At 41.6% G+C, this 18,143-nt stretch overlaps 1 protein-coding gene across 1 annotated transcript in view; it reads left to right on the forward strand.

Annotated features, from left to right (window-relative positions):
* Positions 1–18,143, forward strand: part of MINPP1 (multiple inositol-polyphosphate phosphatase 1) — a 47,791-nt gene that overhangs the window by 562 nt on the left and 29,086 nt on the right. The window contains exons 2-5 of the mRNA XM_077755232.1: positions 3–290; positions 3,956–4,153; positions 9,381–9,478; positions 16,944–17,077. Coding sequence (XP_077611358.1) covers positions 3–290; positions 3,956–4,153; positions 9,381–9,478; positions 16,944–17,077 — 718 coding nt within the window. The remainder of the gene's footprint in view (positions 1–2; positions 291–3,955; positions 4,154–9,380; positions 9,479–16,943; positions 17,078–18,143) is intronic.

Consider the following 18,143-nt stretch of genomic DNA (forward strand, 5'->3'; position numbering starts at 1 on the left):
CGGCCCCCCCTGCCCCGCCGGCGGCCGCGACCTGGGCGCCTCGCTGGCCGACTGGCCGCTGTGGTACGCCGACTGGATGGACGGGCAGCTGGTGGAGAAGGGGCGTCAGGACATGCGACAGCTGGCGCTGCGCCTGGCCTCCCTCTTCCCGGCACTGTTCAGCCTCGAGAACTACGGCCGCCTGCAACTGGTCACCAGCTCCAAACACCGCTGCGTGGACAGCGGCGCCGCCTTCCTGCAGGGGCTGTGGGAGCACTACCACCCCGGCTTGCCGCCCCCCGACGTCGCAGGTGACAGCCCGGGCCGCCGGGTGGGCCCCCTGCCTGGGTCCTCCGAGCACCACGTCTTCCCCAGCCCCCAGGTCACCTCACCTCACCTCCCCCAGTCCTCAGAGCCCTGGCTTCTCCCCGGGCTCCACTCCCCAGACCCCCTGCCTGGCTCCTCCGAGCACCACGTCTTCCCCAGCCCCCGGGTCACCTCCCCTCCCCTCCCCCAGTCCCCAGAGCCCTGGCTTCTCCCCGGGCTCCCCGCCCCCCGGACCCCCTGCCTGGGTCCTCCATGCTGGTCGTCTTTCTCAGTCTCCTGCTCACCTCCTCTCCCCCCGTTCCCAGAGCTCTGGCTTCTCTCTGGGCTCCCCTCATCTCCCTCTGTCCCCGGGGCCTCCACCCCTTCTCCGGGTCCCAGCTCCCGGGTCCCAGCTCCCGGGGCCTCGGTCTCTCCTCACTCCGGCCCCCGCCCCCCAGGCCAGGGCTTCCCTCACTTCCCCCAACCCCCACCCCAGCTCAGCTTCAGGACTGAGCGGTCACCCTTCTCCAGCGCACATTCTTTTTTCCTCTGATCACGTGTGGGCGGGACACTGCCTTAGGCGTTCGGGGTCCGAGAGGAGAGGGGACTGACCGGGACACTCTTTGATCCGCCCTTCCCTATTAATTGCGCCCCCTTTGAGCACCGACCCGGCATTCCTCCTCGCTGGCAGCTATTTCTGTAGTTGTGTAGTCGGGCGCGCTTGTTATATACAACCTAGAAGTTTTTTTCATCGGCCTTTGCTTCTGATACTGTTGGGTTTTTATTTTTCACTTTTTTTTTTTTTTTAACGTACTGGTTCTTTACCCACATCCTGCTGTAGGAAGCTACTCTCAAACTTTTTTTACTGCTGTGCTTTTGATGAGACTTTGGGGTGATGGTGGGGAGGTCGCGAGCCCACGGCCAAGAAAGAATTCTTGTTCGTCTTTGGTGCAAAAAGGTGATTTTATTAAAGCAGGGGCAGGACCCTTGGGCTGGAAGAGCTGCGCTGGGGTTGTGAAGAATCGCCGGTTTTATACTATGGAGATGGGGAGGTAAAGGCACAGGGAGCCTCCCGAGGGACTTGAACATGCCTCCTGGGACACCTGAGACCTGGCTGTCCTCAAGCTAAGGTTGTTACCCTCCAGCAGGGCATTAACATTAGGATGCGAGGGGCTTCCTGAAGAAATGTCCTACTCTGTATTTGCCTCAAGTATTTGCAGCTTATGAGGGTATTTAGTTTTACCTGCCATTTCCTCCTTACCTTTGTTCCCCACATCACTAGTGAGGGCTGATGTCCGGGCTCCAGGAAACTGAGACTCCGGGTTCCTGGAGATGAGGCTATTGATAAGATGGGGCTTTTTTTCTTATATTTACTAAGATATTTGTGAACTGATGGAGACTCATGTCCTGCGTGACTGTGATCTCTATCAGTTAGCCATTTGTTTTCTTTCTTGTCTTTTGTCCTTGGACAGCCAGGAGAGCCTGAGGAACAGGTCACCCATCCCACGTGGGGCGGGGGGTGTTGCTTGCACTTTGTCCTCAGCCTGCCCCACGCTCCCACATCACTTTTCTCTGTTTTGTTCTTGGACGTACTGTAGACTTCCCTTCCCTGTAGCTGTGATTTGCGGTCGCGCTCAGTACTCTTCTGATTCCATTACTTATTCTTCTTCAAAATAAGGGAGACCATGTAGTGGGGCCCGTTTATTCCACAGGTGAATAAGCTGAGCCTTGTTGATTGTCCTTGGTTAGTTTGAGGACTAGAGTCAGGCCTGGAGTCCATGTCTTCTTTTTCTCCCTCGAACTGGTGCCTTTTTCACTCCCTGAGAAAATGCTTAATAGTCGCAGATGCTAATAATAACAAACTCTTAAGGCCTGCTACGCGGCTGTATGCCAGGCATACCTACCATTTATTTCACTAAATCCTTACAAAAACTCCCTGAGGTCGGGAGTATTTTCTCCCCAGGTAACAGAAGAGGAAATTGAGACACAGAAACACTAAATAAGTAGCCTGCTTTCCTATAGCTATGTATGGTCCCAGGAGATGGGATTCAGCGCTTGGGCTCCTAACCATTATACCTGCATTATACCTTCGGTTTCTCCCATGACTTAAGGATAAGCATGAAAACATACAACTGCCTGCGCCAGAGAGCTGAGCACGGGTTCATGTTTCCTTGGCCAGTTTTAAGGGCAGAGTTGAGGAGATACATTGTTCCCCTTTTAAACCCAAGTTAGGACTGGACCAGTTTGCCATTTCTCCAGCAGCACTCTCTCTCACGCAGTTCTGCCACCTTCAGGAGGGCATTCCGTTGACCGTGTGTCATGTTACTGCTGTGCGGGTAAATTTGGCCAACTTGGGTTTAGTCACTTGTTGAATTGTGCTTTTTAATGATTAATATGCGTGAAAAATCTCCACAAATCTGTGAACTGAATGCTAAAGGCAGAACGTACTTCAGTATAGCACAGGATATGTAGCGTATACCAAAAAGGTGCTACCGGACCCCTGAGATGAGGTGTTAGAGATTGAACTCTCTGTCTACCTACGTCATTATTATAGACCGTTGTTTTGCCTGTCCACAGAGAAAGACGTCAGAGCTCCCGTACTTTCCAAGTCAGGATGGTTTAGGAACTAATCCAACAGGCAGGTAAAGTGGACAGAATTACCCAGTCAGGATCTTCTGAAAATGGATACACCCACACATCCGTGTAAATATATTTTTTCACACCTACATCCAAAGCAGAGTAATAATTTAATTCTTTTTCTTATTTTGTAGACAGAAATAGTATTCTTGGTGTTTTCATGGTGAATTATTGGAGAGATGATTGAAATGGATGTGTTTTGAATAGGACTGAAAAAACTTACAAGGCACCCAGTAGTTAAAGCAGGATTATAGATGCTTCCACAGTCCATAATCACTGCCAAACTGGGCAAATAAGATAAATTACCAAATTTTAAACCAAAAGTCTTTGGGAGCTTTCATTATAAAATGAGCCAAAATTAGAAACACAGTGAAATAGAAGGCCCGAAACTCAGTTCCTGTATTTTGTGCTGTTGTCAGTAGTTTTTGTCCAAGGCATAGTCTTGGAAAGTAACACAGCGTTGGGCAAGTTAATAGAGAAAATAAAATATGCTATTTAGATTTTGGCTTAGAGTAGATTTGACCTGTTGAATTTGTCTGTCACTTTGTAATTAAGAACTTTGCTAATTTTCTGTTGCTTTGTCAAGTTTTCTGTGCCTGGCAGAAATAATACTTAATAGAATACATTTTTGCACTGTTTTTGATTTTCATCTCTATTTTTGTTTTCTTTAAGAAAGCACAGTCATTTCAGCTACCTTTTTGTGTGTGTGTGTGATTGCGCAGTATTGCATGCAGTCACATTTTCTTTTGTATTTGATTCTCTTGTTTCTTTAGTGTTCTCTACCAGAGACTCATGAATTATAGTCATTCCACTGGGGGTAAATAGTTTGGTCCTTTCTTGGTCAGTGTGAGGGGCAAAGACCTGGAAGAGAACTTGTAGCTCATGCTTTCTTGGTCAGTGTGTGCTTATTTCAGATATGCAAATAAGTAAGCAGGTTTTTAGTGTTGTTTTTCACACTTGAAACAAAATTTTCAATAATTTGAGATTGGCATTTATATCTATTGTATATATAATATATAATTTTTTCTTTCAGATATGGAGTGTGGACCTCCAAGGATTAATGATAAACTAATGAGGTTCTTTGATCATTGTGAGAAGTTTTTAACTGAAGTGGAAAAGAATGCTACAGCTCTTTATCATGTGGAAGCCTTCAAAACTGGGCCAGAAATGCAGACCATTTTAAAAAAGGTCGCAGCTACTCTGCAAGTGCCAGTCAACAATTTAAATGCAGGTAATGTGCCCCTTATCTCTCATTTGAACTCAGAAATAATTTAAATGGGTCTTAAACTCTGAAAATGAAAAAATATGGAAGCATGGTTATTCCTTTTAAAGGCCCACAATTGATTTTACATTAAGAAGATAATGTGTTCTGGGTCTAGAAAATTGTGTATCTCATGCCTACTATTTTTAGATTCATATTCTTCTTTGAACTTTATGTAAATTAATGTACAAGAGTCTTGCTGTATCCTGAAATTTTTTTTTATTGAGGGCAGAGGTATATAAAACTTCCAACTATAAGCATTCTATATGAAACAAAAAGTATATTTTTGAATTATCTCCCCATAAAATGATACAAGTGGAAAATTATATTAATTCTTTAGCTTTTGAAGTCGTTGAGAAGTGTGTCCATGTTAATGTTTGAAGAGGGGTATTAGAAAGTGAAAAGTAAAGTGGTGTGGGAATTTTATTTGAGGCTTTTAAGCCTAGAGATGCTAAAAAAAAAAGAGAGAAGAAAAAAGAACAGTTGTGTCTTTTGAGAGGTGTTGCAGTGGATGGACTGACTGGTAATTTGTCATGCAACCTGGGATACTTTTAAGGTGAAAGACACTGTTAATAATTGTGCTGGGAAAGCAGGTGGAACCCACGGCACATGATCACCTACTTATAGGAATTTAAGAAAACATAATAAGATTTTTTCCTGATCTCTAAGAATTTATAAATCACACAAGAAATGGTGACAAATATACGTACAAAGATTGTGGATTTCATATATTATAAATAAATTTCCAAAGACCAGAAGTAGGAGATGTTGGGGGGGAAAGATCAGAATCATGGAGCCTGAATGCTTGATAAGCATCAAAGAAGTGAAGATGCCTAGACTGGCATTTAAAATGGAATGTTTTCTCTTTCTCCAAAGATGCTAAACATTGGGATCACCTACAGAGCTTTAAAAATTACTTATTTGTGGAGCACCTGGCTGGCTCAGTTGGTAGGGCGTGTGACTTTTGATCTCAGGATGGTAAGGTCAGACCCCACGTTGAATGTGGAGATTGCTTGAAAATAAAACCTTGTTTTTTCAAAAGAAAAATTTTTTTAATGTTTATTTTTTGAGAGAGACAGACAGGGCGAGCAGGGGTGGGTCCAGAGAGAAAGAGGGAAACACGGAATCCAAAGCAGGCTCTAGGCTCTGAGTTTTCTGCACAGAGCCCTTTGCGGGGCAGGAACTCACAAGGTGTGAGATCATGACCTGAGCTGAAGTCAGATGCTTAACAGGCTGAGCCACCCAGGCGACCCTGCAAATAAAATCTTTTAAAAAATTATTTATTTAAGTGGGAAGTAACTTAAACACAGAAATAATCATAAAGGCTCATCTAATGAACTTCCATATACCCGCGACTCAGTTGTATCAAATTTTAACATACTGCCATTAGTCGCTGTAAATCACTTGAGGTCCTTTGGTCCCTCTCAGGATTTCATCCCTCTTCTTTTCTTCCCAGTGGTCACCATTGTCATGAATTGAGCATTTAAATCATCCCATGCCATTTTTATATTTATCTTCCTATACATAAATGGGATGTCATTTTGCAGGTTTTAAAACTTTTTTGAATGGTATCAAACTATGATAGCAGTCTGAAAATTCATTTTAATTCAACGTTTTAGTTTTGATTTAATGTAGTGATTTTAGTCTTAACATTTTAAACTTTTGTACAGGATTCCATTATATAACTATAGCAGTGTCTAGCCATTATTCTGTCAGTAGGTGCTTAGAGTGTTAAAGATTCTTTAAAAAACAATATTCAGTCTCTAGTGGAAATGAATTTTGTGTTTTACTGACAGAGTAGCTGAGAGCAATTTCTTTTTGGAGGCTGTGAGCATTGGTTGTTGAAATCATGGGTTCTGGAACTAGACTGTTTGCTTTTGAATCTTGACTCTGTTCCACTATCGAATAACTCTCTGGTCTTTGGCAAGTTCCCTAGTATCTCTAGGCCATAGTTTTTCCTCTGTAAAATGGGTATAGGAATTATACCTTTCTTTTAGGATTATTGTAAAGATTGTATAAGGTTAATTAATGCAAAGCATTAGCATACTGCCTTGCAGAGTAACTGCTCAAAAATATTGTAGCTGTTTAAATGCCTTCTTTATTTCTTTTCTTCTTTCCTTCCTAACACAGAAGGATAATAATGTGTGTAATCATTTTTACTGAGCAGTATATCTGTCTTACACAGATCTGTCTCATTCTTTTGAATTCTATGTTATTTCATAGGCTATGTGATTCATTTTCTAGGTCAATGATAATTAAAAACTTATTTAACCCATCAGATTTTAATGGTGGAGGGGGCTGGAGCTAATACAGTGCAAATTCTTTTTACAGGAAATCATTTTTCTACTGAGGTTTTTCTTAGTTTTTACCTCTTTTAAATGATGCTACAGTGAACATTCTGACAGTCTGGTTTTTGCCCTTGAGAATTTATCTATAGGATAAATAACTGTAGATTAGAGTTGTTGGGTTAAGGACAGTGAATACTTTACCACTTGGCATATATTTCCAAATTGTTCGAAAGTGTAGAAAAATTTATATCAATATTTGAGAATCCTCAGTTTTCTTAGATCATCAAACAGTGGTTATTAGTCATTTTTTAAATGTTTTTTTATTTTGAGATAGAGAGGGAAGTGGAAGGAGAGAAAGAGAGAGAGAGAGAGAGAGAATCCCAAGCAGGCTCCACACTGTCAGCACAAAGCTGGATGCGGGGATAGAAACCAGGAATCATGAGCTGAGCTGAAAACCAAGAATTGTTAACCGACTGGGCCACTCAGGCACCCCTTTAGACATTTTGATTTTTGCCAATTTGATTAATGAAAAATGGTATCTAGCTTTTCTTTTTTTAATTTTTTTTTATGTTTTATTTATTTCTAGGAGAGAGAGAGAGAGACAGCGTGAGCAGGGGAGGGTCAGAGAGAGAGGGAGTCACAGACTCTGAAACAGGCTCCAGGCTCTGAGCTGGCAGTCAGCACAGAGCCCGACGCGGGGCTTGAACCCACGAACCGCGAGATCATGACCTAAGCGAAAGTCAGATGCTTAACCGACTAAGCCACCCAGGCACCCCAAATGGTATCTAGCTTCAATTTGCATTTCTTTGGTTACCTGTGAGGATGAACATCGCTTTATACATCTATTGGCTATTTGCATTCCTTCTGGGAATTGCCTCTTCATTACCTTGTCCATTTTCTGTTGGATTGTTTTTATGTTTTTCTTATTGGTCATTGGTGCCCTTTATGTATTATGGATATATCAATTATATATCCTTTAATATTTCTTGACAAAGGATAAATCTTTTCCGTATTGTACATTGCTAGCATTTTCTCTTTAATTCGTTGCACGCTTTTTAACTGTGTGGTGCCTTTGACTGTACACTTTACATCTTTTACGTGGCCACATATGTCTTTTCATTACGGCTGTTCAATGTTGTATTTTGCCTAGGAATCCTCTGTTAACCCAAGATTATTATATTTTTCTATGTCTTTATTTTTCTTTTAATTTTATAACGTTTTATTTTTTAAGTTTATTTAGTTTTGAGAGAGAGAGAGAGTGTACATACATGTGTGCATGTGAGCCAGGAAGGGGAAGAGAGAAAGAGAGAGGATCCCAAGCAGGCTCTGCCCTGTCAGCATAGAGCCCCATGTGGGACTCAGTCCCATGAACAGCGAGATCGTAACCTGACCAGAAATCAAGAAACAGATGTTTAACTGACTGAGCCAGCCAGGCGCCCCTAGCTTTTTAGATCTCTGATCCATCTAAAATATTTCTGTGGTTCCAGAAGACTGACCAAGAGGTCACCATGGTCATAGTAGATGGTCAGGGCCATGACTCCTGAGAGATCTCTCACGTTTCTCTTTGGCATGTGGGGAGAGTGGGACCTGACAGGCTAGAGTCACTTGCTCCGGATGACTAGTGGCAGAGTTAGGTTCCATAGCCTGTCACCTTTGGAAGTGTTTTTTGGTGAGATTTTTCTATCGACTCCCTTCTAGTTGAAGAATAGACCACCAGGACTGACTTTCATAGTCTCAGCACTGGAACTTCGGGTGTGAATGAGTCCAGCTCTTCCATCAAACCTCCATGGCACTTAGGAGTCACTGTAGTATGTTACGTATTATGATTGTAAGCCCTTTTGTTTACATAAGCAAGGTTTTTAAATGGCTTTTACGTGTATTCTCAATTAAATATTCTTTGTGTACTATATGCTGCTTCAGGGAAGTTCTTTCAAATCAAAATTGGTTCCTTGGGAACGCGGAAACACTGAAATTAAAGAGAAAGCAAAACGTAGGAGGCAGCCCCACAGTGGACTTCCATTCTCTCTGTGTGAAATTGAATGTCACCAGCTTTGCCGTGACCAGAGAGCACTGCTCTTATTTGGTACTGACACAGGCACCTTTCAGGGCCCAGGGCCTTGTTGCCTTCTCCTTCTTTTCAAATTCCAGGTGTATCTAAATGTCATTGGCCAGTTAGCAGTGTAAACATCCAGGTACCTTGTTCAGAAACCTGCTGCCTGACTGAGCAGCCAACAGCCACGTTTGAAAAATGAGTGCTGTTAGCATCCCCCTCCCCCAGTGTGTGATTTTCCCTGCTGTTTCTATTCTTGACCCTTTGTCTCACCTTCTTCCTGATTCACTCTGCCCTTTCCTCCCTCACCACCTTCTGCATTCTCTTCTCTCCTTTTATATTCTCTCTCTCTACTCCTTCATAACAGTTACAGTGTGAATTGTGTAGTGAAGAGAACTGTTCAGAAAATGTGCGTTCTTATTCCTGATTTTCAAGATGGGGACTGAAAGCTCAAAACTTTATGTCCCCTCCTATAGCCCTCTTATAGGAACAAAGTCAAGTTCTGTTTAGCAAGTTCTTGGATTAAACTTCTTGTTGGATTTGTTAGGCAAATATGCCCTTAACAAACACCTTACCTTTAAAACCAAAAATAGTCATCGTTTTATAGAAAGTATCCTATTTTCATTGGACTGAAATTTGTACGCCCGCTTGGTTTCTTCCTGACAGTTCCTTCTGTTAGGATAGTACACAGTGAGTCTTGCTACTGTGATGGCCAGGAAGAAGCTGAATCATGTTTTCTCCATGCTAGACGTGTCCAGGTTCTCCGACTGGCTGCAAGGGACATTCTGTAAATATTCGGCCTTTGGAAGATTACAGAAAACAGTAACTCACAAATTGTACCTTTCTTTTCCCCCCCCAGATTTAATTCAGGTAGCTTTTTTTACCTGTTCATTTGACCTGGCAATTAAAGGTGTTAAATCTCCTTGGTGTGATGTTTTTGACATAGATGATGCAAAGGTAAGTATTACTTTTGTAGTTTCTTTGCTATTTTTGCATGATTTTTGTTGTTGTTGTTGTTGTTACTTGGAACAGTTTTTCAAATAATAAGCAGGGTAGGGAACATGAACTGCCTTTGATTAACTTGTAATTTTCCTTGCAAAAAGAGATAAATTGTTCAGATAGGGCCCACATACCTATAAATAGTTGAGATTCAGGAAACTTTGGAAAACATTCCTCCATGGTGATGTGATTTCTGGGTCTATTTTGCCTGTCATCAGACTTTATTGCTGGAAAGGACTACAGAGCTATTAAAATCCAAGATCTCTTTTTATAAGAAGCCAAATCTCAGAGAGTTTGAATGGTTTTTCAAATATCTAACTTTTCTTTTTTAGCAGTTTTCGTGATAAATTGAGTTCCATGGCAGTAACTTCCTCTATGGTTTCTGTCTGCCTGCTTCCTGTTTCCTTCTTTTCCTCTTCATTCATGTCACTTCTCTGTGGACTTTCAGACTCTAGGAGGAAAAGGGCAGATAGACCTCCAGTGAATTCTGGTCAGTTCTGAGATGTTGGGAGCCAGACAGGTGGGTCAGAGAGTTCATTGTTTTTGCAAGCACTGAGAACAGCACCAGCAGGCAGAGTGCTGGTGTCTATGTGGATCATTCAGGAACGTGGACGTCTGAAACTTCCGTCATCTCCTGCGTTCAGTATTCCATGCAAAAATACATTATTAATCTCAAAATTTAACATCAGATTTTGAAAAGAAGTATAATATTTGCCAGATGATAGAAGCAGGCTTTTAGGCTGAGAGCTCATATACATATGAGAGTAAACAAGTGCTTTATTGTGATACTCAAAGACTGAAGTGACCAGATGAAAGGGGAAGTGAAGTGTTACATGCTCAGGTGGGAAAGAGCAGAGGAGTGGGGGGCAGAGGAGAGGGCCCCGGGTGGATGGCTATTCTAGGACATGGCACCAGTGGTAATGGGTGTGTTCCATTTCCTCCCTATCCGCTCCTCCCTCTAACTGTTCAAAAAGTCATCACTTAGAGACTTCTTAACCACTGGGGTCCCTGGGTGGCTCAGTCGGTTAAGTGTCCAGCTCTCGGTTTCGGCTCAGGTCATGGTCTCGCGTTTCGTGAGTTAGAGCCCTGCGTCAGGCTCTATGCTGACAGTGCAGAGCCTGCTTGGGACTCTCTCTCTCCCTCTCTCTGTGCCCCTCCCCCGCTTGCCCTCTGTCTCTCTCGAAATGAATAAACAAACTTAAATTTTAAAAGAAACTTCTTGACCATAAAATTAATAATTATGCCAGTATAGGTATAAACTGAAACTTCGGATCCCCGTTCACCTGTGTCAAGATTCCTCGTGTTTTCCCTACCCAGATTGCTCTAGGGCAAAAAGTTGATAAACCACAGTAATTTTCAGTGCCATACAAATGACTGATGAGGCTTGTCAAAGGGAAATTTACCTTCTAGCAGAACAACAATTTGATTTGTTCCAATTACTACAGCTGGTGGACTGTTAGGCATGTGCCCACATGTGGTCCCTTCCGAGGCCTGGCAGCTTCGGGGTAAAGTGCAGGCTCTCCGCCACCACAGTGCAGATGCGCCTCCAGCCTCTGCTTACTCATCTTCTTGCCACCTGCTTGCTTCCTTCCCTGTCCCTTCCTGAGCCCTTCTCTGAAACATTTCCCCTGGCTTTTTGTGCATCTGTGTCTTCTGGGAAGTAGTGTGACATGCTACAGAAACCTGGAAGGGCGTGATCTGGGTAAGTTACACTTCCTCTTCCTGTGCCGTGGTTTCCCTATCTGTTAAAGGATGCAACTGTTGGGTTACTCAGGAGCACTCCTCTAATTCTAAGATTCTGTACTACTTGACTTTTTCTTTTCCTTTTTTTTTTTTTATAGGATTATCCTTATATCTATTTATTGCTTCTGAAGCATTTCTGTTTTTATTTTTCTGCAACTTATTTTGAGAAATTTCAAGCTGACAGAAATTGTAAGAATAATACAATAAACATTCACATTCTTCACCTACATCCACTGGTTGTTAACCTTTTTTTTTTTTGGCCACATTTGCTTTTCTCTATATATGGGAGTTTCCTGTTGCTGCCGTAATGAATTACTGCAGACTTAGTGGTTTTAAAAAATACACATTTATTATCTCACAGTTCTAGAAGTCAGAAGTTCAAGATGAATTTTAGCTAAAATCAGGATATCAGCACCATGTTCTTTCTGGAGGCTCAAGAGGAAAATCTGTCCCTTGCCTTTTCCAGTCTCTAGAAACTACCCTACATTTTCCCCCCATCACTCTAACTCAACCCCCCGCCTTGCTGCTGTGGTTAATCTTCTGCTCTGACTGTCCTCCCTAACTATTTCTTCTAAGGATCTTTGTGATGACATTGGCCCTCCAAAATAGCCCAGGATGACTTTCTCATTTTAAAAGCCTTACCCTAATCACACCTGCAGATTCCTTTCCATCACATAGGATAACATATTCACAGAGTCTAGGGGTTCGGAGGGAAGCATCTTTGGACAGCCGTTTCTTCTGTCTGTCTGCCACATATGATCTGTTTTCTTTGCAGATATCAAAACACTTCACCCTTAAATACTTGCGTATGCATCTAAAAAACAAGACCATTGAGGTAATAGAGATATATAGAAGTGATAGTGGTACATAAAGGAGAAAGTTGATTTAATGGCGGTCTTCAGAAAAGACATATGATCTAGGCACTTTTCTGTGGGATAGCTTTTTGCAACTTTGTATCTGTCTTCTACTGTAATAAGTATATCTTGATTTTCTATCTCTTCTGGAGTCGGTTTTGGTATTTAATATTTTCTTATAAAAATCATTCAGTTTTTCAGATTTATTTGTAGAGGATGGCAACTTTTCTCACAATTCTTTTTCTAATATTTATTTTTGAGAGAGGACAGTGAAAGTGGGGGAGGGGCAGAGAGAGGGGAAGACACAGAATCTGAAGCAGACTCTAGGCTCGGAGGTGTCAGCACAGAGCCCATCATGGGGCTTGATCCCATGAACCACGAGATCATGACCTGAGCTGAAGTTGGACTTTTAACTGACTGAGCCATCCAGGTGCCCCTCTCGCAATTTTTTAAACAAAATGTTTCTTACGTATATCTGATACCATTTCCCCACTGTTATTACTTGTGTACTTGGGTTTTCATCATTACGCTAATTTAGTGTTTACCGATACATTATTTTTTTCACATGTAATAGTTTAACTTTATGTAATGAAATCACCCACCTTTTTTTTCTATCTAGTTTTTATTTAGCATGTTGTTAAGATTTACCTGTAGTTCGCTTATTTTCATTGCTGTATTGTATTCCATCATATGAATTATCGCAGGTTTTTTAAATGCATTATTTTGTTGGTAAACATTTGGGTTGTTCTCAGTTTGGGGCTATTATGTATGGGGCATATTATTCTGTATGTGAATTGAGGCATACACACATATTTCTGAAGGTCTGTCTGTGTGTGTGGTAGAATTGCTGGATCACAGGGTATATAGAATTTCAAATTTACTAGACAGTGATGCCGAACTATTTTTGAAGTTCTAGCTTGTTTCTGTGATTATGCTTCTTTTCATATCTTTTATTTTCTGCTCTTGACTTTTTAATTTTCTTAAGCCTTTGGAATTCATAATACTTTATTTACTCACAGTTTTCTTCTGGGTATTTTATCTGTATAGCAGGTTTTTTAAAAACATTTATTTATTTTTGAGACAGAGATAGAGTGCGAACAGGGGAGGGTCAGATAGAGAGGGAGACACAGAATCTGAAGCAGGCTCTAGGCTCTGAGCTGTCAGTACAGAGCCTGATGGGGGGCTCAGTCCCACGGACCATGAGATTATGACCTGAGGTGCAGTCGGACGCTCAACCAACTGAGCCACTCAGGTACCCCTTGTTACCTAACTTTAAAGAGTTGTGAATTTTGTTTTATTTTGCGCTTAAGTTACTTGTGGGTCAGCTTGATCCTTTTGAGGTTTATTTCTGAGTTTCATGCTCTAGATCTGACCTTACAAAACTCAAATCCAAACCTTTACTTGTAAACATGCTTCTTCTATTAAAGTGTGATGCGGGGCGCCTGGGTGGCTCAGTCAGTTAAGCGTCCCAACTTCAGCTCAGGTCATGATCACATGGTTTGTGGGTTTGAGCCCCGCGTCAAGCTCTGTGCTGACAGCCAGCTTAGAGCCTGGACCCTGCTTCTGATCTGTGTCTCCCTCTCTCTCTGACCCTCCCCTGTTCACGCTGTTTCTCTCTCTCTCTCAGAAATAAATAAAAAAATATTTTTAAAGTGTGATGCTTCTGGGGTCTATGTTGAAGCTGTGGACCCTTGGGTGTGCACTGAAATTCTCTTAACTTAGACTGCTTGGAACTTGATGATCTCCCATTCTTGTGATAGCTCCAGAATTCAGCTTAGAAGTTCCACAGCATTCAGCTGCAGAATCCGGGGGACCCCCAGCTTCCTGGAGCTCTTTTCTGTGCAGCTTCCTCCTTTCCGGTATTCCACCCTGCTACTCCAGGCCCTTAAGACTCTGTTCTCCCTCTTCTGCTCAGCAGGACCGCGGGATTCTGCCTCCCATTCCTTTCCCTGTACCTCTGGGCACAAACCCCGGGACAATTGTAGAGTTTGCTGTGTGGGTTTCTCTTCTTTCAGTGATCATAGTTCAGTGCCGATTACTCAATGACTTCAAAACATTTTATGTATTTTATTCTTTTTGGTCCCGAGGGCAGGCTTGGTATCCGTCCATCATGGCAGATGGTACGTTCTTTCAGTATGCTGCTGCATTTTATTTGGTAATGTTTTATTTCCAATTCATTAAAGCATGTTTGTAGTGAGGCTGGTTTATGGCCGTGGCTCTCGTTTGTGAGTGGTACTCCTGGCCTGGACCTGTTCTTTTTCCTTTGAGGGGGTTAGAATGTGAGGGGGAATCTGTGTTTGCAGCAGTGACAAGGAGACACAGGTGAGGGCACAGGAATTGCAGTGCAGCGGTCCGGATTTTCTTTCCTTGCCCCTTTCCTTCGTGCTTTCTTTGTTCCGGTTTAGGTACAGGCTTCCAGTAGCTTCCTAAAATGAGTTAGAATCTTTCCATCTTTCCCTTTCCCTTGGAATAATTTAAATATTAGGAACTAACTCTTAAAACCAGATATACCTGGGGAACACCAGGGTGGTCCGGTCGGTTAAATGTCGACTCTGGTCTTAGGCCCAAGTCAGGATCTCACAGTTCGTGAGAGATGCTCCAGCCCGGTATCGGGCTCTGCACAAACAGTGCAGAGCCTGTTTAGGATTCTTTTTCTCTCTTTCTCTCTCTCTCTCTCTCTCTCACTCACTCAGAATAAATAAGTAAACTTAACACGCACAAAAAAAAAAAGTATATACCTAGTATCTTTTAGGTAGACCTTTGTCTCTAGTTATTTTGTATAATCAGATTTTTCTGAATCAGTTTGGGTAATTTGTGTTTTCCTAGAAAAACCACTTATTTCATTTACATTTTCAAATCTTTTTGAGATAAAGTTTCAATTGTGTACATGTATGATTTTTTAAAAGTCTTTAGTTATATCTCCTTTTTTATTTCTGACACTATCTTTGTTTGAATCAATCTGAATGGATTTGACAGAACTTTAATACCTTTAATTAAAAAAAATTTTTTTTACATTTATTTATTATTGAGAGATAGAGCACAAACAGGGGAGGGGCAGAGAGAGAAGGAGACACAGAATCTGAAGCAGGCTCCAGGCTTTGAGCAAGCTATCAGCATAGAGCTCGACGTGAGGCCCGAACCCACGAACGGTGAGATGATGACCTGAACTGAAGTCGGACACTTAACCAACTGAGCCACCCAGGCACCCCGAGAACTTTAATCCCTTTAATGTTAATTCCTTCCTTTAACAAAAAATGTTTATTTTGTCCCTTTTGCTAACTTGATTTAATTGCCTTTTTAATATCTCTTTAGTTTTATTTTTGGTATATGGCAATGGCTTACCCTTACGCTTGCTCTTAAAGTTATTATGGTTTGCACTTAGTTTTCTCTAGAGGCTTTTTCAGAGAAGAATAACTTAAAATTACTACAGAGTCTTCTCTTGTATCTCTTTTAATTGCCCATTTTAGTTCTCTAGTTTTGGTGTTTATCTGATCAAGTGATACATGAGTGCAGAGTCTAACATTCGGAGAAAGCCTGCCTTAATCACCATTTCTCATCCAAGCCCTCTCCATAGTGATCAGTCACTGCTGTCAGTTTGATGTGTACCTTTTAGCCCTCTTCTGTGCTGCTGTTTATAACCTATGTCATTCTTAGTACTATAAACCGCATGTATGTGCGTAGGTCTGTGTGTCTTGGTAATAAAAGGTACTACACTGTATTTATTATTCTCAACCTGCCCTTCTCATTCAGGACATCCTGGAGATCTTTCCACATCAGTACATGAAGATCTACAATATAGAAGTCTTAAATCGCAGCACAGTGTACCATACTATGTGTATGCCATAGTTTAGTCAGCCATCTGCCTATTCATGAAGACTCAGTATTTCCAGGAATCTCTCTTCCAGTCAATAAGCAGTGCTACTGTAAGACATTCCCACACACATTCTCTTGTGTTCCGGTGACTAAACCCTCCTAAGAAGTGGAATTAAGTGGGTCATAGAGATGCATGCTTTTATGGATTTTGCCAATTTGCCCTTTAGAACATTTATGCCAGTATGCATTCCTTATCTGTATTCTTGGTCTACTTTTATTACTAATTTTGCCAAACTGATATATGAACCAAAGTGCTTGACTTCTGTCTGGTTTCTTTCTTCATAAAATTCTTAAAAGTTCCGGATCCACTGTTGGCATCTTTTTGTGCTATAATAAAAAATCTTCTTTGTATATCTTTTTTTCTTCTTTCTGTATATATATTTGCTATCACTTTAATATAATTTTCACAGAAAGGAGAAGTGAGCTTGTCTTTACCCCCCTGTCCTGAAGTGTCCTAGAGGCTGGATTACAGCCTGAGTACTACTTGCATCTGTCCCGAAGCATCTGGATGTTGGGTTATGGCATGAGTACTACTCACGTCCATCCAAAAGTGTCCCGGAGGCCGGGTTATGGCCTGAGTACTACTTGCGTCTGTCCCGAAGTGTCTGGATCCTAGGTTACAGCATGAGTACTGCTGGCCTCTGTCCAGACGTGTCCTGGAGGCTGGTTACGGCCTGGGTACTACACACATCTGTCCCAAAGTGTCCCGGATGCTGGGTTACGGCACAAGTACTACTGGCTTGCTCTTGCATGCCCACCTCTACACTCCCACAGTTAGAGTTTGTGTGTCATCATAAATCTTTATGGGTCATAGACTTAAAATGGCAGTATAAACTCGACATACTTTGTGTAGAATGACAAACAATGTAATCTTTCCTGAGAATCATTATTAAGTCAGAGAATCTGTTAACATTAAAAAATGTAATAATGACTTTTGAAATTTTTATTTTTAGGTACTAGAATATTTAAATGATCTGAAGCAATATTGGAAAAGAGGATATGGGTACACTATTAACAGTCGGTCCAGCTGTACCCTTTTTCAGGATATCTTCCAGCACTTAGACAAGGCAATTGAACAGAAACAAAGGTAAAAGCTTAATTTTTTTTTTTTTTTGATATGTATTCTTAAATGCTCAAATGACCTTCTGAAAAACATTTTATAATGGGTGATTTTAAAAATTAGGTCTGGGCCATGGGGGTGTCATAGTGGGTTGAGCATCTGACTTTGGCTCAGGTCATGATCTCACTGTTGGTGAGTTTGAGCCTGGTATCAGGCTCTGCTGACAGCTCCGATCCTGGAGCTGCTTCAGATTCTGTGTCTCCTTCTGTCTCTGCCCCTCCCCTGCTCATGCTCTGTCTCTCAAAAGTAAATAAACATTAAAAAAATTTTTTTTAATAGGTTTGCTTGTGTTTTTAAAAACTTATAACTAGACATACAAAAGAATGATTAGTTATGAGGCATATACACCCTTTGTTCACCCCAAGAACTAGAACATTCGCATTTGCAGTACTTCCCTTCTTCTGCACCCTGTGTCCTCTCTATTCCATGTCCCCCGTAATCACTGTTGTAAATTTCCTGTATATCATTGCTTTGCCTCTTTAAAAATAGTTTTTATTGTAAAAATATGTGTGCAAAGAACATGTTTAGTTTTACTTAGTTATATGTCTGTTGTCTTCTGAGCCTTTTTTTCCCCTTCCGCATTATATTTATAGTGTTCATTGTATTGTCACATATACTTTAAAGTTAGAAAATAAAAATTTTTACGTGGCTCCTAGGTGACTCAGTCAGTTAAACATTTGACTTGGTTTCGGCTCAGGTTATGATCTCATGGTTTGTGGTTTCGAGCCCCACGTCGGACTCTGCACTGACTGCACAAAGCCTGCTTGGGATCTTTCTCCCTCATATGTGTGTATGCATTCTCTCTCTCTCTCCCTCTCCCTCTCCCTTTCCCTCTCTCTCCCTCTCCCTCCCAAATAAACTTAAAGAAAAAAGAAAATAAACATTTTTACTATAGTACAATATTCAGTAAAATGTGATATTCAATAAATAAGTTTTATACTACCTTCTCTTATCAGTGGACGTTTGGGTACTTTCTATTTTTTGCTGTTGTAAAATACTGTAATGAACTGTACATGGCTTCTGGTAGGAATTG

The sequence above is a fragment of the Crocuta crocuta genome, unplaced genomic scaffold, assembly GCF_008692635.1.
Source record: "Crocuta crocuta isolate KB4526 unplaced genomic scaffold, BGI_CrCroc_1.0 scaffold2, whole genome shotgun sequence".
Classification (NCBI taxonomy): Eukaryota; Metazoa; Chordata; class Mammalia; order Carnivora; family Hyaenidae; genus Crocuta; species Crocuta crocuta.